The sequence below is a fragment of the Leptodactylus fuscus genome, chromosome 5 (assembly GCF_031893055.1).
Source record: "Leptodactylus fuscus isolate aLepFus1 chromosome 5, aLepFus1.hap2, whole genome shotgun sequence".
NCBI classification, from domain to species: domain Eukaryota; kingdom Metazoa; phylum Chordata; class Amphibia; order Anura; family Leptodactylidae; genus Leptodactylus; species Leptodactylus fuscus.
This window is the reverse complement of record NC_134269.1, coordinates 22,209,052-22,231,997: the sequence shown is the minus strand read 5'-3', so window position 1 is coordinate 22,231,997 and position 22,946 is coordinate 22,209,052. Positions and strand designations below refer to the sequence as shown.

Below are 22,946 nucleotides of genomic sequence, written 5' to 3'. Positions count from 1 at the left end.
AAGATCGGATCCCGATCAGCGATCGAGTAAATTTCACGATTGCGATTGGAATTCCGTTCCCGATCTTTTCCGGCGGGATCGAGGTCGGAGGTTATCTAAAGATCGGCTCAACCCTATTCATGAATATATCATTAAAAGGGTTGAGAGATCGGGAAAGATCGGATCCCGATCGGTGATTGAGCAAATTTCACAATCGGGATCGGCTGGAAAATAATCGAAAATCGGATTATAAAAACAATTCTGAAATCTCAAGTTCGGCTCAACCCTAATACTGACCTGCAGCATGTCCCTGTGACCAACAGATGTGATGTCACTGGCATGAGAAGTAGAAGTCTAGCTCAACATCACAGTCCTGGACAACCCCTTTAAACCATTCCTGACATTCGCTGTAATAGTACGGCAGATGTCAGGTATCACCATATAGCGGCCGCTCAGGAGCTAAGTAGTCGCCATAGCCACCGTTCTACTCTCCTGGACCCTTAATCTAGATTATAATCCTAAAATATGTCTGCTCTAGACAATCACTTCCTATTAGAAGACCAGTCCAATGATAAACTGATCACACATTGTCCCATCGCTGAGTCCAGCAGGGAAAGTATTGCTTTTTTCCCCTGAGCCAGTAAAACGAAGGTCTAGTTGGAGAACACGAGCGGGTGAAGGATAAATCTGGCCATAAGCGTCATATAGTTGTTTACTCCATTACAAGGTTATTTCTATGGAGAGACTCTGCATACACATCTGATACTCCTTATATGAGCAAAAATGAATTATTCAGGCCTGTCTAAATCTGACCTCTCTGTTAGGACACGGACATGACTGGCCATACACTTTAGATAAAAGTCAGCTACCTCAGCCCGTATCTACTGTATCTCTCCCGAGATGGCTCAGTCCAGTGAAGTGAACACTAGGGAGATCTTCCGAAGCAGAAAAGTCTTGGGTAGCTGAAATAATTTTGGAGGGACCAAACTGACCAGGCCTCCACCAGACCACCATATATATTATTAGGCTGGCAGGTTCTGCCCAAACTGGTGGGTTCAGCTGAGTAGCTAATGTGTATGGGTGGCCTAATATACAGGATCCACCAGTAAGTACCTGATGTGTATGGTTAGTTTAGGGGTGGTCATATGTTTTAGACTTACACTGTTTCAGTAGGTGTCTATAAAAAAGGATCAGGTAATGTATTATTCTATTATTCTAAGGTCTCGTGCACACAACCAAGCTTGCAGCACAACGCTCTTCATAGGGGGGTTTCGATACTCCATCTGTAAAAAGGATCAGAACAGAACGGCCTATTAAATCAATGGAGGAGTGAGCAGTGTCCAACAGTCAAATGGCTGTAAAAAAGTTATCTGAATACAGGCTTAGGTCTCATACACACGACCGAGTGTTCAGACTGAGGGGAGGGTGGTGAGAGGTGACTTTATAGCAGAACGCAATTGAAAGATATCCAAGTGTCTCCCGTCCCCTATTGACTGCAATAAATTGTTCTGTTAGGGAGCGGAATAGGACCTGCTCTATAATCATCAGAATGGAACAGAAGAGCCACGGCCTTCACTCAGTCATCTGCGTGAGACCTTAGCCTGTCATGTATGATATGAATGATGAGTGTGTATCTGTCAGGACCTGAGTGTTTCTTGGTGGTGTTTGTCTGGGGATTTGAGCTGGTGTCCTATGACTCTCTGGTCATTCTCTTTACCACTGAGCTGCTCAGTTAGATGTTGTGTATCTGCCTCAGTGTATACTTGAGCTGGCTTGGTGTCACAGTGACCCTCAGGTGTTTGACATTGTCATCAACCTATGGGGAGTCTGTAAAAGACTCACTGCTGGCTTCAGTCCTCACTGGTTTCTGTTGTTACCCACTAGAATTCTTGGCCCAGTTTAGGAGGAGAGTTTTGTGGAAGTTGCACAGTTTCAGGAACTGATTTGGAAGTGGTGTGAGTTTTGTCTTGTGTGAGAGTCTGTTTAACCCTCAACATTTCTGCTCAACCCCTGTCCTGTATTTTCTGGTTGCCTGTCTGTTTCGGTATTAGTGAGTTTTTGTTTAGTGCTTCAGGTTTATTTTGCCCCTGTCCTGTGATACCCTTTCCTCACTACTCCACTTTTCCTCTCCTGAATCCCTGTTGTGTGTCTGTGTTTGTGCTGCACCTGTTAGTTCTCCAGCACGTCCCTTCCTAGTTGTTACTGTTTGCAGCTGCATCTATTCTTTCGCTGGAGGCGGCAACCTCTAGTTTCCCAGTCCCTAGCCTCTTTTCAGCTCTCACTCCACCTGTCTGTTAGGTCTCTGCTTTTAGAGAGCAAGTAGTTGTCAGGGCCGAGCTTAGCTTGGGTACAGTTGACCAATACCCTCAGGCAGGGCCTAGTCCGCTGTCGTAGCGCCAGGGACAGCCTTCCTACCCCATTTCCTTAGAGGTGCTAGCAGCTTTCGGTATCACGGTTGCTTGAACACTTACACAACCGTGACCGTATCAAAGCCTATCATGACACTGCAAGCTGAGTGTGTGTATCTAAGCCTATGATGTCTGACCTACCTTTTGTGTATGATGTTGTGCTGTCTTTTCCAGTATAATGGGAAAGACTCATTGTGTTAAAATTGACCAAACCCCAAACTGATGCCATTTTGATGGACCATAATATGTAAAGTCTATAAGTCTGGTAGAGAAGTCTGTTTTATCACTTTATTTGGTCCTAAGAGCAATGGACTCCATCTTTTTAGGGGTGGTAATGATGTCACCTCTTGCCTATCATTGTCATCGCCTTATTGGTGCCACCATTGCCTGTGCTGCCCTCCATAATCAGATCTTATAAACCATGTTTATACTCTTGGAGATCGAGTATTTGTCTAGAAGCGACTAACCTATGTCTCTTCTCTTATTTGCAGGCGGACATCTTTTTTTTACCTCTTTACATAAGAGATAGAGATACATCATTTCTTCAAGAGGGCTGGGATTACAATTGTAAGCTGCTGAACAAACCCTGAGCGAGCTGATGTCTCTACGATACTCTGCAAGATGGGATGTAATTACATATGTCACATTCTAGAAGTATGAACACAGATTTCCATATGGATTAGGGCCTCCATCTAGGCTTTTGATGTGGAAAAATCTGGATTGCTGTCCTATTTGGTGACACAACGCAGGATTACTAGCACCGGGTTTGGTATTTGGATTGCAAGCTGTAATTAGAAGTAAAAAGACTGCGATACCTATATGCCTGCGAGCTGAGGGGGGCACTGGTGTGACCCCATGCGCACTGGTTTATCATGAAGAAAAGCAGGAGCGTTCTGACTGTCTCGGGAGATGAGGTAAGATGGGATTCCAGAGTGCAAGTGCTCGGGGGCTGCCTTGGCTCCTGCAGACAGAACATGTTCCCTTTATTAGTATGGTTTATGTCGGTTTTATTATATTAGAAATGTTATCTGAACATGCCGGCGTAACTCATTCTGAACAGGGTCAGGGACTATAAAAGTCAGCTGAAAATGTCTACACAAACAATTAGCTGAATCGAGCAAAAGCGAAGATTCAGCCAAAACTGACAAGTATCAAAACATTACAGATATTATAGTGTTAAAAGGGGTTGTCCAGGCTTAAGATAGGCCATAAATATCTGACTGGTGGGGGGGGCTGAGAGCCAACCGCAGACCGATCAGATGTAGGGAGCCACTTCCGGTACCCGACCAATACACAGTATACAGAACCGGAAGCAGAAAGCTCCATCCCTATATAGCACCCAGCGCCCAAATGCTATGCTAAGGGAGGGAGCGTTCTTCTGACCGTTCCTGTATTGTGTATCATACAGGTGCTGCAAGTGGATCCATACAGCTCATTGATCTGATGGCTGCCGGCTCATTGATAAGGTATATATGGCCTACCCTTAGCATAGCCTGGACAACCCCTTTAAGGCAAACATAGGCCTTCAATATGGCAGAGGAATGCTAACTCATCCATATACATAGCTTTTCAGTTTGGCTGAGCGCGCATGTGTTCATGGAAAGAGGTGAGCAAAACGCTATACACCTACAGGTATGGTGGCCACTTGTCTGATCTAAGAGCAAAAAGTTAAGCATTAAAATTCAACATGACCGATCCTTCCTTCGCCCAATACCCTCTGTTGGAGGAGAGTGATGAAGTCCCACTTTTTATTATGTGCATGGGGCTTTTACATTTAAAGGGGCGTCTGAGAATTAAATATTGATGACCTATACTTAGAATCAGGTCTGTGTGGGGTCCAAAACCAGGGAGATTGATGAACTCTCCTAAGGATAGGCCATCAGTATTTAATTCCCAGAAAACTCCTTTAAAATGGATCTTTCAAAACCTCCACACATCCTTTAATAAGTGCAGTGCTACTGATTCTGCCTTAGCCCCCAGACTATCTGCTCCAGCCCAGGACCGCCCACTTGACAGTAGAGAGCCTAATTAGCATATCGGGTGCTGAAACTGACAGCACTGATAGCTCAGGAATGGTGGGAGCTAGAGAAAAAATTCCAACTGCGCAAAAATCAAAGAATTGGCGCCTAGTAATGATATGACGATATAAGACGCACTGGACTATAAGACGCACCAGGTTTTAGAGGAGGAAAATAGGGAAAAAAAATTTTGAAGCAAAAAATGGTAAAATATTTAATATATGGGAGTTGTAGTTTTGCAACAGCTGCAAGGCCACATTGACAGGTGACCCTGCAGCTGTACGGGGATGCATAGAGTGTTTTTTTTGCGGGGCCAGCTGTACTTTTTAGTTATACCATTTTGGAGAATATCTATTGCTTAGATCACCTTGTATTGAAAAAAACCCCGGTGGTATATGAGATATATATATATATATATATATATATATATATTTTTTTTTTCTTTTTCTTTTTTTTTTCTAGGGACAGGAGGTGATTTAGAACTTTTATTTATATTTTTAAAGCTTTTTTTTTTTTTTTACTATTTTATTCCCCCCCGGGGGCTTGAGCCTGCGGTCACTTGATTGCAAGTCCCATAGACGGCAATACAACTGTATTGCCGTCTATGGGACATTCTGTCTATTAGTATTACGGCTGGTCATAGAGACCAGCCGCAATACTAACACAGCAGTGACAGGCCTGGGAGCCTCATTAGGCTCCCGGCTCTCACCCGAACAGGTCGGCTCCTGCGATATCGCCGCGCAGGAGCCGGCCTGCAACTTTACAGGTACGGGGCCGGTGGGGACTTGGCCCCGGGGGAGAAGGGGCCACCGATACTGACCCGGCATCCGCTGTACTAGAGAGGCGGATGCCGGGGAGGGATAGACGCTGGCACAGGTGCCGGGCCTGAGACATCGCTGCGCTCCACTGTCCTGTATGAAGCCAGCGGCGGGGGCACGGAGAAGCGGCATAGCATCACTCCTCCCGCTGCTGGCTTCATGCAGGGCAGAGGAGCGCAGCGATGTCTCAGGCCCCGGCATCTATCCCTTGCCGGCATCCGTCTCTCTAGTACAGCGGATGCCAGGCGCCACATTCGGACTATAAGACGCACCCTTCTTTTCACCCCAAATTTGGGGGAAAAAAAGTGCGTCTTATAGTCCGAAAAATACGGGTACTACCAGTTTTAGAACAACCTGGCAAATATTTTATCTTTTACTAACGTGATTCTGAATGACTTATGCGTTCAGAGCTGTATTCATGGTTCTGCATGCTTCCTTTTGGAATCAGGTAGTGATAAGGTCAAAGCTGTGTTTATGACTAATTGACCAGTAATCCTGGGTAACTGTCGTCATCCTAATTAAATAGGCTGAGTGCCAGCAGTAAGGAAATGACACCAGACACACTATGTTGGTATTAGTTGCTCTCACAACCAAGAAGGAAATACTGATGCACTTTTACTATAACAACGTGGGGAAGAGAAAGGAAGTGATATAACAACAATGTAAGTTTCATATTCATTCCTGATTGGTATGATGCATCTCAATCAAACAGAAAAAGTTTAAGCAGTTCCATATATTACCAGCTACTCCCGGTCCTGGGCGGTAACCTGGGAGCTGTCTTCTGGCTGCAAGCCAAGCATTTGTTTTTCTTGCACCCTTCCTGGATGCAGGCGCCATCTTATCATATAACATTATACCAGTTTCAAGCATAAGCAACTCTATCTAGCAAAATCTCCAGCATGGGTGACTTTTTTTCATCCAGCGATTTAAGTTAAAGGACACCCAAAGGCCCCCCTAGTCAATAGGGTCCATCAGGCTCCTTTGGTGTACACTATGTTAGTGATCCGTTTCTCCATTGTTTCGGTTTTCTGATGGATCAGAACAATGGACACCCTGACGCTAGTGTGAAACTGCTGCACCATTTTCCTAGAACATTCTGCTGCTATAGGTATGGAGGCAGTATAGAGACGTGATCAGGAGAGATAACAGGACAACTTCTGAATGCAGCTTTGGTTGTGATGACCCCTAGGCCCCATGCATCTGATGTGGGGCCCAAGTATACAGCAGAATGCAGTCATATGGATTTCGTGATGTACTCACCTTTATGGGGCTCTGATGCCTCGGAGAAGGATAGGACCTGCTCTATTTTCATTGGAAGTGAACGGACCATCGGACGCCCCCCTTGGAGGAGCATCAGAGGCACACTCGGTGCTGTGTATGGAGCCTAAGACCTCATCTATGACAAGATTGTGCCCTTAGTAAGTCCTGAGATGCCAGCTGTCAGTATCCTAGTTTAGATTAGTTATTGACGGCAGTGATCTGACTAGTTCCTATGACAACTCCTCTGCTTTTTGCCTGTGCTACTTTTTTATAAATGAGGCCTATTATGTAGAGCTTTAAACTATGACAAGTAGAGCGAAAAACAGTCAAGGGCGCGGATAATCGGGTTAGGCCACTAATATGGCCGCCCCACAGGGCAATGACACATTGCTTACAATAAGGCTGGGATCGCAGGCTACGACTTTGTGTGTGATCCAATTAATTGTGTCCTCATCTAGTGATCATCTCCGCGTCCAGGGCTGGAGGCGATCACTTCCACTTGATGATAATCTCTGCCAGAGTCATTAAAATTAATTGGAAATATCAAATATTTGCATCATCAACCAGGCCACATCATGGCAGACGCTGCCCGTAAATGCCAGTGTCTTTCCTTTGTCAGCATTCAAGGAGCTGAACTCTTACAGGGATTTCATGGGACTGTTTACAGAAACAGCGCCACTCTTAACACCTGGCCGAGTCTGGCATTGCAGCTCAGGATAATTCACTTAAATGGGGCTGATCTGCAATACCAGACACTGTCTATGGACAAGGGTGGGAATATTTCTGAAAAATTATAGCGGCCTCTTCTTTATAATCTTACAGAATCTTCTTTCACACTTCAAGAATCTGAAAGAATTATTTGCATGCTATTGAAAGATCGAAGCAAAAAAACGGGATGAGGGAGACCCTAGTATCTAGTGTACCTTATGAGAAGATACTAGGTAACTCCAAGTAGGCACCTCGTCTGCAGAATCTAAAGTAGTAACATTAAAGGGGTATTCCACAGAGAAAGTGCAAGCAACCACCGCCACCCACCTCCTTGTTGAAAGGTATGAAAAATTTATTGGCCAAAAGTTTGCAAACAAGGGCCATTGTAACTTCGGTCTCCTGATAGGTGAACACCTCCACACTTATTAGGTGGACTTTAGTGTTTCTATACTGGATCCACTGGTGCTCATTGCTCCAAACACCTCATTTGCATATTGACAAAATAGCAATATCTCGGTAACAGAGGCTGCAATTCACAAGGGGAAGATACTGTATGATCTGCAGAACTGGGGTGATATGCCAGGTTTTGGTGACACTCGCCTATCTGTAGGGCTGGGGTGATATGCTGGTTCTGGTGACACTAACCAATCTATCTGCAGGGCAGGGGTGATATACTGGTTCTGGTGACAGTAACCTATCTATCTGCAGGGCTGGGGTGATATACTGGTTCTGGTGACACTAACCTATCTATCTGCAGGGCTGGGGTGATATACTGGTTCTGGTGACAGTAACCTATCTATCTGCAGGGCTGGGGTGATATGCTGGTTCTGGTGACAGTAACCTATCTATCTGCAGGGCTGGGGTGATATGCTGGTTCTGGTGACAGTAACCTATCTATCTGCAGGGCTGGGGTGATATGCTGGTTCTGGTGACACTAACCTATCTATCTGCAGGGCTGGGGTGATATACTGGTTCTGGTGACAGTAACCTATCTATCTGCAGGGCTGGGGTGATATGCTGGTTCTGGTGACACTAACCTATCTATCTGCAGGGCTGGGGTGATATACTGGTTCTGGTGACAGTAACCTATCTATCTGCAGGGCTGGGGTGATATACTGGTTCTGGTGACACTAACCTATCTATCTGCAGGGCTGGGGTGATATACTGGTTCTGGTGACAGTAACCTATCTATCTGCAGGGCTGGGGTGATATGCTGGTTCTGGTGACAGTAACCTATCTATCTGCAGGGCTGGGGTGATATGCTGGTTCTGGTGACAGTAACCTATCTATCTGCAGGGCTGGGGTGATATGCTGGTTCTGGTGACACTAACCTATCTATCTGCAGGGCTGGGGTGATATACTGGTTCTGGTGACAGTAACCTATCTATCTGCAGGGCTGGGGTGATATGCTGGTTCTGGTGACACTAACCTATCTATCTGCAGGGCTGGGGTGATATACTGGTTCTGGTGACAGTAACCTATCTATCTGCAGGGCTGGGGTGATATGCTGGTTCTGGTGACAGTAACCAATCTATCTGCAGGGCTGGGGTGATATGCTGGTTCTGGTGACAGTAACCTATCTATCTGCAGGGCTGGGGTGATATGCTGGTTCTGGTGACAGTAACCTATCTATCTGCAGGGCTGGGGTGATATGCTGGTTCTGGTGACAGTAACCTATCTATCTGCAGAGCTGGGGTGATATGCTGGTTCTGGTGACACTAACCTATCTATCTGCAGTGCTGGGGTGATATGCTGGTTCTGGTGACAGTAACCTATCTATCTGCAGGGCTGGGGTGATATGCTGGGTCTGGTGACAGTAACCTATCTATCTGCAGGGCTGGGGTGATATGCTGGTTCTGGTGACAGTAACCTATCTATCTGCAGGGCTGGGGTGATATGCTGGTTCTGGTGACAGTAACCTATCTATCTGCAGGGCTGGGGTGATATACTGGTTCTGGTGACAGTAACCTATCTATCTGCAGGGCTGGGGTGATATGCTGGTTCTGGTGACAGTAACCAATCTATCTGCAGGGCTGGGGTGATATGCTGGTTCTGGTGACAGTAACCTATCTATCTGCAGGGCTGGGGTGATATGCTGGTTCTGGTGACAGTAACCTATCTATCTGCAGGGCTGGGGTGATATTCTGGTTCTGGTGACAGTAACCTATCTATCTGCAGAGCTGGGGTGATATGCTGGTTCTGGTGACACTAACCTATCTATCTGCAGTGCTGGGGTGATATGCTGGTTCTGGTGACAGTAACCTATCTATCTGCAGGGCTGGGGTGATATGCTGGGTCTGGTGACAGTAACCTATCTATCTGCAGGGCTGGGGTGATATGCTGGTTCTGGTGACAGTAACCTATCTATCTGCAGGGCTGGGGTGATATGCTGGTTCTGGTGACAGTAACCTATCTATCTGCAGGGCTGGGGTGATATGCTGGTTCTGGTGACACTAACCAATCTATCTGCAGGGCTGGGGTGATATACTGGTTCTGGTGACAGTAACCTATCTATCTGCAGGGCTGGGGTGATATGCTGGTTCTGGTGACAGTAACCAATCTATCTGCAGGGCTGGGGTGATATGCTGGTTCTGGTGACAGTAACCTATCTATCTGCAGGGCTGGGGTGATATACTGGTTCTGGTGACACTAACCTATCTATCTGCAGGGCTGGGGTGATATGCTGGTTCTGGTGACAGTAACCTATCTATCTGCAGGGCTGGGGGAATATGCTGGTTCTGGTGACAGTAACCTATCTATCTGCAGGGCTGGGGTGATATGCTGGTTCTGGTGACAGTAACCTATCTATCTGCAGGGCTGGGGTGATATGCTGGGTTCTGGTGGCAGACTCTCTTTAAATATGATGGGGGTTCATCACTCCCTCTATACCAGTTTTCAGGGATGATACTGAGGCGCACATTTGTTGCAAGGCCCTTTCTTGTACCAAATGTGCCCCAATCCACACCACATCCTGTGAATGTGGATGTGGTTCGGGGTAATCTGAGGCGGGGACATTCCAGCCCATTTTATTTATTAGAAATAACAGCAGTTTTCTGGAATGGAAATCTACGCCAGTTCTCCATAAATCTCTGCGCTAGTCGGGCCATTTATTAAGACTGGTGTACAATATGCCATTCTTAATAAATTTGCCCCATTGTTTTATCTGAAGCCCCTTCTTCTGGTGGTCCTCTACTAACAGAGAAGCCCCTTCTTCTGGTGGTCCTCTACTAACAGAGAAGCCCCTTCTTCTGGTGGTCCTCTACTAATAGAGAAGCCCCTTCTTCTGGTGGTCCTCTACTAACAGAGAAGCCCCTTCTTCTGGTGGTCCTCTACTAACAGAGAAGCCCCTTCTTCTGGTGGTCCTCTACTAATAGAGAAGCCCCTTCTTCTGGTGGTCCTCTACTAACAGAGAAGCCCCTTCTTCTGGTGGTCCTCTACGAATAGAGAGGCCCCTTCTTCTGATGGTCCTCTATTAACAGAGAAACCCTGTATGTACATGCCCTAATAGATCATGGCGACCGGTTTAGGTGACGGACAGCTATTGAAAACAATTGTCCTTGGCAATTTGAGACTGGACTGGCAACTAAATAGACAGGGAGTGAAGAGGTTGCGATATGGCAGGAAAAATCTCATCTGTCAGTCAGGTAATGGAATATTTAGTTCTCTATATTGTCTCAAGGGGCTGAGTAATGTAAGGAATAAGAAGCGGCTTGGTGTGAATGTCCCTGAGACGTATCCTGTACATAACACATTAGCAGTAGGAGTGACAGCGAGGAATAACCATTATGTGACAGTGTGTAATCCTATGTAATGAAGTCACAGGCTTTATATATATATCTAAGGCTTTGCAGGGTCAGCATATAATGCAATTTATACAGAGGAATAACATGGGAACGACAGGGTGTCCGGCGGTTATCAGCAAATACCAATGTAGAGCGAGGCCTCTGCTATTCCCGATTAAACAGTGGCATCACGCTGCCCAGGGTGCGGAGCTAATCCTCTCCCCGATGTGTCCTGTTCTGCTTCACTTCATAGACGGTAAAAACACTTTCTTTTGCTGAACGCCATCTGGCACAAGACACAACCCTTAAAGGGACAGCAACCTTTATTTATAGACCTTTTTATCTACACTTCTATTACAGGGAATTTTCTCATCCTGCACACAGCTGTAGTTTTCCATTTGTTGTCCACAATTATGGATCCATCCTCATTGACAGTATATGCACTCATTCATTTTTACAGACTAGTGCCCGGCCGTAGAAACCATTCACAGGTCCTATTCCTGTCTGTATTCACGGCACAGATTCGCCCATACAAGTGTACAGGATCATGTGACTCTTTTTGCTGATTACAGATAGAATAGGTAATCAGTATGTGATCTGTGGAGATCTGACACCCGGACACTACAGATCATCTGTTCTAGCAACCTTTGGTTGATGGAAGCTGCTACTGGATGGGCAGTGTTTGCAGCAGCTGAAGTTTTGGTGAACTGCTTTACCGCCCATCCACTAGCAGATCATATACTGATGACCTACCCATGGAAAACAAATACTGTCTAAGCTCTATTAAAAAAAAAAAAAAAACTAATAAAAATAAAGTTTATGGGATCCCCATATCTTGACTAGAGAATGGGCTAATAGAGATAGGCGGACATATTGCTCTTTTTGGCCTCCCTGTAGCGTACAGTGCTCTCCTGATGACATCATGCACCTGGGGTTACAAATGAGGCCTGTGATTGGGCACACCAAATATCGTGACGTCATGACCCTTGGTGTGTCCATGTCACCGATGTGGCTCAAATCAGCGGTGACCCCAGGTTCATGACATCACCAAGGAGGTGGAGAAAGAGTGCCGAGCACACTGCAAGGAGAGCAAATATAATTTTAAATTATTTTATTTTTATTTTAAATATATAGGGCCTTAGGGCCTCCTAAGTGTATTGTACACTATGTTTTATAAATAGGTTCCTATGAGCCCTGACAGTGTAAAGTCCTGCATTACAAAAACATTCTATTGATATTAATAGACACTGTGTGATGCTACATCTGTACTGTAGGGTCACTATAGAGGAATTAAACACTGCCAGGTTTCTCTTCAGATCACAGCGGAGACTTCACACTATTATAGTGAACCTTCTACGTAGGGTTTGTATAAGGTAGAAAACCTCTTTAAAATGAAAATGTACATCTGAACCTGATGTGAGGGATGGCAAGAAATAAAGATACAAAATAACGCAATATACTGTTACCTTTGACCTATGCACTAGTGGTGGTGGTATTGACACATATCCCAACACTGGTGTTTGCCATATTCAATTGTATCTACGCCATTGCTCCCCGGTGTGCAGAGTCTCTTTACAGAGGCAACTTTAAAGGGGTTGTCCCATCACAAGGATCCTATCTATACTGCTTGTTAATGTGGATGTAAGACTTTTCCTTAATACACTGCTTCAGCAAAACTGCTTTGTTTGTCCACTATCTTACTTTATTCCATTCTTTGTGGCCACAGCCCTGACTTAGCTGCTCATAAGTCAAGTGATGTATCTGCTGCTCTCAGGGGGGAGGGAGGAGGGGCTAAGTGCAAGGAGCGAGCCTGTGTATCTAGCTATTCCTATGTCTGCACCACGTGACCTAGCTTCCTGTTAGCAGATAGGGGAGAGGAGCTGCTTTCATTTCTGAACTCGTCTTCTGTTCTCCCAGTTATCAGGCTAGCTAATACAATTGTGTTCATTATGGCAGAGACGGGCAGTCTCTGTATGTAACACAGAATGGAGTTGCTGCTGCCTGTACTTCATAGTCCAATATGGGTGGGCGGAGCTACACACGGATTTGGGGGCGGAGCTAAACGGCATGTGAAACCCCACCCACCAAATGATGCAAGAAACCAGGAAGAAAGAAGATTTTACAGCAGTAAAGACTGATGAGTATGTGAGGTGGGAATACCCCTTTAAACTCCCAGGGCCCAAAGCAATATTTGTAATGGGGCCCCCACTTACCACGTACAATCCATAATGCTGGTGTCTTCCCATGCTGTAGAGAGGCCTTTGTCTCCCCCCCCCCCCCCCCTTCCCCCCAAGCTCGTCTACACCCCCTATGGCTGCTAACACTCCCGTAGTCAACCATTATGTGTGGGTATTGATCGAACATTATAAACTGCTTCCTCTTTGCATGTTACTCCTACTGCAATTCCCAAGTGGGAGGAGCATATTGTGAATTGTTGTTGGACTCCGGAACTAAGAATCACACAATCTATCAATTTTGCCCAGAGAGTTCCTTTCATTTCTACGAGAAACAGAAATATTTCCTACATCTCTGTGTAATATAATATCTCTATATCCGCGTATCCGATTATTCTGTAGTCTACGCAGGACCACCATTTATAACAAACCCGCTGAAGTCTGAGGCGCCGACCAGCAACCTGAGGATATTGAGTTCTGAGATGTAATTTAGAGATGTTTTCCGACATCTAACAATAAGCCACATCCGACTCCCGATGACTAATAATATCAGCCTGGAATATACACATTTCATTCCAAGACCACGTTTGGCCGGGGAGATTATCACTTTTAGCTTTCTGAACTGTGTTTTTCTGAATCCGAGCTCAAATCCTTTGCACAGACTTTGTGCTAAAAATTAAATTAAAGGAGTGCCTAAAATATATATTTCATGTAAGAAATTGGTAATTTTATAATGACACTTTCCAATTAAAGGGATTCTACCATTAAAAAACTTTTTTTTCTAGATAACACGTCGGAATAGCCTTTAGAAAGGCTATTCGTCTCCTAACTTTGGAAGTGCTCTCTGCCGCGCCGTTCGTTCGAAATACCGGTTTGTACCAGTATGCTAATTAGTTCTCTCGCAGCGATGGGGGCGTCCCCCAGCACAGGAGATGCGATGGGGGCGTCCCCATTGCTGCTCAAAAACCGACTGCAGCGCCGCCTCTATGTTCTTCTGTATCCTCCCCTTCCTTCTTCGGCTTGATGTCGGACGCCTACGCAGTACGCTCTGTTCAGCGAAGACTTCGAGGAACGTACTGCGCATGCGCGAAATTGCGGTGTCGGCACTATGGCCGCGGGCATGCACTGTTCCTCAGTGCACATTTCTCAGTGTAGCCCTGGATTTGGAGATTTGCTTCTTATTTATAGGGTTGTCCACTTTTGGGCATGTGTAATATTATATATTAGGAGTAACGGCAAAGATCTAGAGCTGTTCTAGGCACAGACTGATACCCTTGTCAGCGGCTCTGGCATAAGCCTCATAATATAGCATGTGCAGACAGTCGGGCACGTTCCCATTACCTCTGCAAGAGCAGTTCTAGTAGAATATGAACACTCTCCCAATGCCGTACACATTCATATATGTATAGAGCAGTATTATAGTAGTACAAATACTCCAATAGTCTGCTTTATAAACTGAAAGCCAGGCAGGATAGTCACTTCTTCCCTCCTTTCTTTCCCCTGGCAGGCTCATACTATGTACATTACCCAGCAGGGAGTGACAATGAGCATAGAGAGAAGCGGCTCTTCGGATCAACACCATGTTCAGTTTGTAGAAGGGACATTCTAATTAGAGATAGTATTTAATCAAATACTACGGTAGAATACCATGCAGTAAACGCAGTGAAAATTTAGACCTCAATATTCCACTATTCAATCTAATATAACTCTCTCTTCTCTAATTCTAATATGTTTTGAGGTAGCTGTATGAGGGCTTGTTTTTTGCAGGATCAGTTGTAATTTCTTAGCAGAGAAGGAGAAAATGCAGGGCACTCACCTAAGGCGTTTATAACATCTTGAAAAAATTTATTTTTTCGAGCTAAAAAACAGCAACATGGCATGGGGGAGACCTGCTTGGAATGCCAGAAGCACAGCTGTATCCCCGCGCCATGTTGCTGGTTTTTTAGCTCGAAAAAATAAAGTTTTTCAAGATTTTATAAACTCCTTAGGTGAGTGCCCTGCACAATTATTATGCGTATCACTTGGCAGTAGGGCACCACCACTTTTGAATGGCTTATATTTGACCAAGCTTCACGGATTCCCTTTAAGAATTGTTTTTGCTATACAATTAATATGGTAGTGCCACCTCTATGCTTTTTGGATTGGCTGCTTGTAATTTCCTTCAGACCCCAACCATTTAGATGCTGCACAAATCTGGCAGGTTTAGTGGCTGGCATTGGAATTGTATCATATGTAATAACCAGCTGACAGCCCTTGCAATTGCATTTATGGCTGTGGGAAGGGCACTAGTTGGGGAATATATTGGGAATTTGATTACCAGCTGGCAGAGGGGGAGGAGGAGACTAGCTAGGGAGCTTATTGGGGCTACATTTACAACTGCTAGAGGGGGAAGGACACTGACTCGGGAAGTTATTGTAACTACATTTACAACAGCTAGAGGGGGAAGGACACTGACTTGGGAACTTTTTGTGGCTACATTTACAACTGGCAGAAGAGGAGGACACCACCTAGGGAACTTACTGGAGACTACATTTACAGGTACTAGAGATGTTAGGAGACTGATTAGGGAATTTCTTGCAAGCTATATTTACAACAGTGGTGCCAAAGGGAACATAGAGAAGAAAAAAAGATGTCTTCTTGAAAAAGCATATTTTGATAAACAATGATATTTTTAGATAGAAACAGAGTAAAGTAGTTTAAGATGGTGGTTAATAACCCTTTGGAACTTTGTTTTGGCCTGCATGGGAACCCAAAAGACTGAGAGCCTCTCTGTTTAAAAATCAGTTACCCGAGGACACCCGCGGACCCCATAGTCCTCCTTACGTAGATGTGAACTTAGCCTTACTTACTAGCCTTACTTGTAACCTACTGGTCAAATTGAAAAACTTCCAACAAATAAAGTTCCTTGAATTTTTGTCACGAAAATTCATCAGTGTGCTCTCCTGAAAGCGGGTGACCAAAAAAATAACAGAAATGGTTTGGTGTTTGCTGTGGCACACCTGCAGGAATTGATGTGCGTCCTGCTGCTTTCAGTCTTTGAAACCCCGCTGTGCAGGTCGCTTTGTGCCGTGGGATTTTTTTTCACAGCGTGTGGAAGAGATTTGATGAAACTTCATCCTCTTTACTGTTACTAAACAATAAAGCGTGTTAGCCACCAGCAAGTCGGCAGCAGCTAACTGCGAGTACGCCCTGTGTGGCCCCGGCTCTATAAGCGCTGCCTGTCCCTTATCTGCAGAGCTGTTATTACCAAAACTAACTTGGGGGGAGATTTAGTATTACTGTCCTAAAAGTAGACGGCATAAAACTGGATGAGGCAAGCTGAAGCTGCTCCAAATTTATCATAGTGGCTTTTGCTGTGTGTGATAGACTTGGTTCATCTTGCTCAATATGTCAGGCATTTTTTTTCCCTATGCCATTTGCATGTGGGAGATTGTGGAGAGGATGGGAGTAGTAGTTCGTAATGATTGGTTTCATGGTGGATGTAATCTCTATCTGGTATTCCCCTCTGCGGGACTCGGGCAGAGCCAACTGCACATGCCCGCGGCCATTTTTTTGTGGCTGCTTACACAGTAAGCTGGTGTAAGCGGCCACAAGAGGGCAGAGCCAACTGTGCATGCTTAGAAGTTTGAAGCCAGCACCGGAAGAAGATGCAGCGAGAGGCCGTTCCAGAAGAAGATAGAGGTGGCGCTGGAGATTTCTCTCGCAGCATTGGGGACGCCCCCAGTGCTGTTAGAGCACCGAGGACCGCCCCCAGCGCTGCGAGATAACTCATTTGCATACCAAAGAAAACCGGGATTTCTACCGAACGGCGGCGCGGAGAAGATATCTAAAGGTAGGAGAAGAATAGCCTTTCTTAAGGCTATTCCTACATATTAGTTATGAAAAAATAGCATTTTAATCATAAAATCCCTTTAAGAATGAAGGAGACTTCTGGTAACAGTGCTTTTCAAAAGATATAAGCCCCTTTTAGTGTTGTTGCCCATTAGGGTTTACAAGCCAGGTGGGCAGTAACACTATAGTTTCTCTTGGGGCAGGGTCTCTATGTTGTGAATGTCATGCATGTTACCACCCACTTGGCTCGTATATTCTATTTGTATCAAGACTGAAAGGTTTATAGCTATCTTTAGAATAGCTGAATGGAATTGGATAAACAAAATGCCAAAGAAGTGGCAGCTCCTATCAGATGATGTATGTCATTGGGCTTGTCACGCCTGGTTTTCGCACATTGGGCTAAATATACTCTTCTGTTAAACAAAAGTAGCTACTACAGGGTTCAGGTGTAAGAAGCTTGCTGAACCTGGCTAGAAACTTTTTGGTTCAGTCATGGCTGAGGCCCACCAAAAGTTCTCATACACGACCATAAAAAGTGAGCAGAGCCTTAGCCCATCTCTGTCATGCTTGCTTAGGAGCACTAAAATTGACTGGTATCTACTCTACTCTATCTAGCTCCTCTTGTCTCCTAGGAAAGTGAAGACTCTCTTCACCTTTGTGCCAAAGTAATGTCGACATGACTTAGCCATGTCCTATCTCTAGACCCTTTTCAAACTGTCTATTGAGGTGTAAAAATTGTCTGCTACACACTATCAGAGGGTACAACCGAGGCCCAGGGGCCCTAGGGGTCTCATAAGGAGCCTCTTCCCAATATGAGAAGACCTGAGCAATACATCACAGTGGGGGCCTGGTACAGATTTTGCATTGGGGCCCAGGAGCTTTGTGTTAGGCTTCTACTTGGAACCTTTCCAATACTATCTGTCTTTTGTGTATTTTTGCTTTCATGGGTTTGGGCACATGTGGTGTTATATACCGCTGGAAAGCCGACAGTGCGCTGAATTCAACATCTTTCCAGTGGTATATAAAACCACATGTGCCCAAATCCATGAAAGGTCCTCTTTAAGTTCGTGATAAGAATGGATATTCAACTTGGCAGCAGAAACAAGGGGCTGTCAGACATATCTGGTCTTGAGTATCTGGGGGAAAATTTATGATGACTCTTAAAAGCAATTGAAAGACCATAAGCCACTTGCCCAAAGACCTTATATATTGTTGAGGGATCCTGTTATAAATAGTAGATTTCTCCAAAAATTTTACGTCTATCCAGAGTCAAAGAAGACATGTCACCCCTTCTCTACTGTTCAGTTGTTGCTGGTACATTGGTAAACCTTGTGGTTTGTAGAGTCAACCAACTCAAATAGCTGTCCTCCTGGGCTGGTGCAGAGCTGAGGGGACCTGCAGGGTACCTGTTGATGATGGTCACTTTTCCTTGGGGCAGGTCCTAATGGTCTTCAGCGCTCCTGACCCAAATGGAAAGTGGAGTGCCCATGATGTTAGTTGTAAACACACAGCTGAATGTCAAATGTTTCACAAGAACACACTTGGCAGTAACTGTGGTCAGGCATCGGGAGTAGAAGAAGCCCTGTTCTCAGGTTCAGTGGATAGAGCAGGGGTAGGGAACCTTCGACTCTCCAGCTGCTGTGAAACTACAACTCCCAGCATGCTCCATTCACTTCCATGGGAGTTCCAAGAACAGCAGAGCAAGTATGCATGCTGGGAGTTGTAGTTTTGCAACAGCTGGAGAGCCGTACGTTCCCTACCCCTGGGATAGAGGATAGACACATTTTGTGGTATAACCCCTTTCGAGGGATTTTATCATGAACATCACCATATTTAGATTTGTAGACAAAAGTTAAACATGTATGCAAATATAAATAGTTACAAATTTTGCAGAGTTTTAAAGATTTTCTATTAGTGCTGAAACATATGCAAATCTGTTTTCCAGGTTGTAATTAGGAAAACAGTGCCTCTGTTTGCTGTTTCTTTGTGGGTTGTCCTAAGAGACAGCAAACAGAGGCATTGTTTTCCTAATTGCATCCTGGAAAACAGATTTGCAAATTTTTCCCATAATCCCCCAGTGGAGTGAAAATGGCTTGTAAGTCTCCATACGCCTGTAAAGGTGCACACTCCCTAAGGAGTGTTATTATCCCCTCATCTTAGTGCAAGACAGTCTTTTGTCTTGATCGCTTGCCAATGGATCCGACCATGATTGCAGGAACTTTCTATGGTCTGGGACTTGTCAGAAACCTAGCCATGATTTCCTTATTGTGGTCAGGTTATGTGGTAGGTGTACTACATGTATGAGAGGATAACCTGGATCATAGAAAGTCGCTGCATTCATGATCGTATCCATTGTCAACCAATTAAGACAAGACTGTCAACGCTAAGATGGTTAGAGGAAATCTTTATGTCGGTGTGAATAGAAACATGACTGCACATGTATGGCTTCTCCATTCACTTCTATGGGAGTTCCAACAATAGCCAAGTGGCCCGGACATCTATTGCATGTGTAGAACATGCCCTGTGGATATGCCAGAAATGTCCAAGATGGTGAGTACTCCTTTAAGACAAAGCCCTGTACTGTTCCTTCCTCGCCAGCTCTCTTACGTGATGGTATCTGTATCGTTCTTCTCTCGTCTTCACCAGGAGATGACACCGGCACTTGTGATATAAATATATAAATATTCCAGCGCCGTCTCATGTCGCCTCCTTGGCTCTCATTTCTTTCACTTTTTGCTTTTAGCTGTCATTGATATGCTAAAGGTCGTCCTGAATGTTTATGATGTGTGACAGATTCTGAAGACTAGAAACTTTCGAGAAATCGGGAATATTTATCAGCTGAATTTACTGTAGGAACGTAGCGGAACATTGTCTGTGGATATTTATTTACTGTCAGCACCATGCAGATTCACACCTCGTGATACACTGTTTGTCCTCTTAAATGTGACATCTGTAACCTTACGTGAACCCGTATATGTACTTTTTGTAATATAAGAACTTGGGCCTGTTAACGCAACCTCTCTTCTGTCACGAGACCCCTTGATGGGTCTCAAATGAGGCCATTTATGAAACTCTGCTCCTTTGTGTCTCTTCTATAGCGTATTGGGGTATTGGTTCTTCTTGTTGAGGTTCAGCTTGTGTATGGAGGTTTAGGGGAATATCTCACCAGTAAGACAGATGGTAATTCTTTACTGTAAGGCCCCTTGGAGACGGCCGTGGGCTAGGTTAGAGTGCTATCCAGATATTACATGGATCAGTGTGCGGACTGACAGTCTGGGTCACAAAACTCAGGACAGGTCCATTTTCGCGGCCGTGCTTCTGCGGCTCCCATTTATTGAATGAATGGTGCCAGAGATGTTCGGCTGGTGCACGGGCAGCACATGGATGACAGCCAATGACGTTCAGTCACAGCCAGCGGCCAGCACAAGGGCCTAAGAGCAGTGAGATTATAGGATGCAGGTATGGGGGATTCATTGTGGATCTGGGGAGAATATCAATCCTTAAAGAGTGAGCACCTTCATAGGCGTATGGAGACTTACAAAGCCATTTTTGCTCCGCTGGGGGGATTATGGGAAAAATATGCAAATCTGTTTTCCAAGATGTAAATAGGAAAACAGTGCCTCAGCTTGCTGCCCTCATTGTCCAAGTTCAATAAGGGCCTGGACGACTTTCTTGAACGGAAAAATATTACAGGTTTTTGGTAAAGACGAGATGATCCAGGGTTTTATACTGATTGCTAGATTTGGAGTAATACAGACATTCTTCTCCTGACCTGGAGCAACTGGCATCAGCCTAATGGAGTTGGGATATTGATTTAGATTCAGAAAGATGAGGAAAATTGTCTCATAAAGGATTTTGCCTCCCTCTGGATATAATTGCAGAGCTCAGTATGAACTGAATGAAATTATATCTTTTTCAGCCTTACTATATTACTATGTTAAAGGGGTACTCCAATCCCTACTTGTTAGGCAATAAGGAAGTGACAAAGGTTCCCCAGCACTCAGCTGTAATCTGTGGGAGCAAATGGTTAGTTTTCTTGCAGCGTCACTGCAGTAAATATTAGAGTCCCTTCACATCAATGAACAGTCTATGTATGGAAGGACATTACGGCCCCTGCAGAGTTAGAGCTGCTCTCTGTATGTGGATCCCAAACAGGGCCCCTTCCCTGTTCTACACTGGGTAAGCAATTTAAACTGCTGACGGTGCTAGGTAGGTGCCCTGTAGAGCAAGATATACCTTGGTATATGTTGTTAGTAGCATGACTGTGAAGGACTGCAGGTCTTGCAAGTGCTCAGTGGGCGGTCTTTCACCATGAAGTGCTCTCTGCATTGAGCTGCTCCTTAACCCCTCCTCTCTGCTGTAACAGGCTTATGATTGGATATCACAACCGTCTGTTATGACCCAGTCTTCGCTGTCTAGGCCCATTGGGTTCGGACGTAGAGTGTCGGAGTGGCATTCGTCTGATGCGCTGCAGGTGAGTGTTAACACTAACCATGCTGTTTCTGCAGTGACACTCAAGCATGGATCATGTGAAGCGTTGCCTCGTGGATCAGTGCCTGGTGTGTCTTGGCCTTTGAAGGGGTTGTCCCATCACAAGGATCCTCTCTATACTGCTAGTTTATGTGGATTTAAGACTTTTCCTAAATGCATTGTTTGGCCGCTATCTTAATTTATTCACTTCATCGTTTACACTCCGTTTCTATGGCCCTTGGTATTATCTGCTCATTTGTCAAGTGATGTAGCTGCCTGCTCTCAGGGGGGAAGGAGGGGCTTGGAGCGGCTCTGAGCTGTTTGTGTCTTTTAAGTAGCGGAGCTTCTCAGAGAGCTCCGCGATTTCTGAGCTCTTATCAGTCAGTTTAATTGAATTTGGCTGATAAGGACTATGATAGAGAGTCCATTACCTCTGTATGTAATGCAAACTGACTCAAATCCAGCTCTGCTATATCAGCTTCACACTGTGGTAATTCATTTACAACCAATCCTGTGCAAGTGAAACCCCGCCCACCAATGTGCCGAGAAAAGCAGGAAGTGAAGAGAGCACAACATCCTGCAGGTTAGTGAACAAGGGTCATGGGAATACCCCTTTAAAGGGGTTGTCCCATCAAAAGGATCCTATCTATACTGCTTGTTAATGTGGATGTAAGACTTTTCCTAAATACACTGCTTCAGCAAAACTGCTTTGTTTGTCCACTATCTTACTTTATTCAATTCTTTGTGGCCACAGCCCTGACTTAGCTGCTCATGAGTCAAGTGATGTATCTGCTGCTCTCAAGGGGGAGGGAGGAGGGGATAGGTGCACGGGAGCAAGCCTATGTTTCTAGCTATTCCTGTGTCTGCACCACGTGACCTAGGTTCCTGTTAGCAGATAGAGGAGAGGAGCTGCTTTCATTTCTTCTGTTCTCCCAGTTATCAGGCTAGCTAATTCAATTGTGTTCATTATAGAAGAGACAGGCAGTGTCTGTATGTAACACAGAATGGAGTTGCTGCTGCCTGTACTTCACAGTCCAATATGGGTGGGCGGAGGTAAATGGCAGGTTGCATGTGAAACCCTGCCCACCAAATGATGCAAGAAAACAGGAAGAAAGAAGATTTTACAGCAGTAAAGACTGCTGAGTATGTGAGGTGGAATACCCCTTTAAGTTCCCTGCAGTGCTGAGGGTTCAGACTGTGGGCGTTTCTAAGTCCTGCTCCTGCTTTTTGCTATTTATACTCCGCCTTGCACCTTGTCAAGTTGCCGGTCTTAATCTTCAGTTCCTGTGTCCCATACATGGTCTGTCTGCCTGAAGCCAACAATATCATCTGCACCTGAGCCCTGGCCCATTCAGTCCTTGCTGCCTGTTCACACTATCCAGATTTGGCTGAGTATTGAGCTCCTTCTCCAAACATAGTGTTCCAGGTGCAGTGAACCCCAGTCTTATTTTCTGTTTGGATGTTTGGACTTTGTAGGGTTTTTGGTGTGTGACACTAA

General features: G+C 45.1%; 1 protein-coding gene across 2 annotated transcripts in view; it reads left to right on the top strand.

The window, feature by feature from the left end:
• Positions 1-3,184: 3,184 nt before the first annotated feature.
• PDE4A (phosphodiesterase 4A) overlaps positions 3,185-22,946 on the top strand; it is a 488,291-nt gene continuing 468,529 nt past the window's right edge. Inside the window, exon 1 of one of the 2 annotated variants that reach the window (XM_075272636.1) lies at positions 3,185-3,301. In XM_075272636.1, coding sequence (XP_075128737.1) covers positions 3,260-3,301 — 42 coding nt within the window. In that variant the 5' untranslated portion in view covers positions 3,185-3,259. The remainder of the gene's footprint in view (positions 3,302-22,946) is intronic. The other variant, XM_075272637.1, reaches the window with a different exon arrangement.